The sequence below is a fragment of the Phytophthora parasitica genome (assembly GCF_000247585.1).
Source record: "Phytophthora parasitica INRA-310 unplaced genomic scaffold supercont2.43, whole genome shotgun sequence".
Classification (NCBI taxonomy): Eukaryota; Oomycota; class Peronosporomycetes; order Peronosporales; family Peronosporaceae; genus Phytophthora; species Phytophthora nicotianae.
The window spans coordinates 320,709-322,058 of NW_008649029.1; the positions used below are offsets into that span (position 1 = coordinate 320,709).

The 1,350-nt window shown below is 43.9% G+C and overlaps 1 protein-coding gene across 1 annotated transcript; it reads left to right on the forward strand.

The window, feature by feature from the left end:
• Positions 1 to 17: 17 nt before the first annotated feature.
• Positions 18 to 822, forward strand: PPTG_23577 (hypothetical protein; the record flags this gene model as incomplete). The annotated part of the gene is made up of 2 exons (XM_008911834.1): positions 18 to 655; positions 789 to 822. The coding sequence occupies 2 exons, from the start codon at positions 18 to 20 to the stop codon at positions 820 to 822; spliced, it is 672 nt and encodes a 223-aa protein (XP_008910082.1).
• Between the last annotated feature and the right edge of the window lie 528 nt (positions 823 to 1,350).

A 1,350-nucleotide genomic window follows, 5' to 3' on the forward strand; every position in this document is an offset into this window, starting at 1 on the left:
ACGGAGCTATTCACAAGATGGTCTACGCAGTCTGTGAGGATATTTACAAGGCGGCGCACAACGCTTTGGAAGGTATTTGTCAGCGCGTTGGTCTATATGGATTTTATGAGTATTTCCAAAAGAACTGGGACTCGTGCCAAGACCGATGGGTATACTACCTACGTGCGAAGCTACCTCACTTCATGAATCACACTAATAATCGACTGGAAAGCTTTTTTGGAAAGTTGAAGGATGGTGTGGATGGATCAATGAGCATGGCGATGTGTGTGAAAGCGCTTGTCGCCCACGACCGCCGCGTGTCGAACGAATACCAATATCGACTCTCTCGTATTGGTCGCTTCGTTAACAGTTCGTACGACGAAGAGATGACAACGGTTTTACGCTTCACAACCCATTACGTTGCCCAGCAAGTCGAACAGCAGTATGCTACAGCGCTTGCAAAAGCGGAAACGTACAATTACGTGGATGATTCTGACGGAGGTGATTTCGTGGTTGTCAACGGAGTATTCTCTGAACACAAGGTGAATTTGGTTGACTGGCGTTGCGATTGTGATTTTTCGGTGTCTATGAAGCTGCCGTGTCGTCATGCTATCGCTTATCGAAGACACATCAAAGTATCTGGCCCTTTGATTCCGTGGGGAGGGATTGATGAAAGGTATGTTTCAAATTACATGTCTGTCCAGGATTGAGCAGGATTATCTATGCTTCATATTGGATTTATGGAAAATCCATTATTATCCAGGATTTATTTTGGATTTTCCTGATTATTCTTTTTTTTAATTTTTCAGGATTATCCAGGGTAACATTTTGGATTTTCCATGATTATTCTGGATATTATCCAGGATTTTATTTTGGTTTTACAGGATTTTCCAGGTTTATACACTTCGAATGAAATATGTGGCTAACGGTCTTTTTTTAATGTGTAGATGGACCACTGCGTCTCAACCATTGAAGAAGGTCAAGCAATTCTGTTATGAGCATTTCACTGATGCTGATCAAGGTTCTGCAAAAAACAAGTTGAGGACTCAATCCGAACGCTACAGAGAGGCAGTGAGGGCTACCCACCTTATTGCCAACGAAATGGCAGACATTGAGGACGAAACAGAATTCGACGAAATGCTACAGTTTGTCTTGGACCAGTGGCGTAATGTCCGCCAACGGAAAAGGACTTCTAAGATAAAGGGTGAAGAAGATGGCAGCGCTGACTCTGACGAACAGGGAGGGGATTGTGACGTGGTTAATGACGATCAAGTCAAGGCTGAGTTTGGTCTCATTTCCAGTGAAGAGGATGGAGATGACGACGTGAAGGGGACCAGGGAAGATGGAGCAGAAAGCAAAGACGAAAAAGAT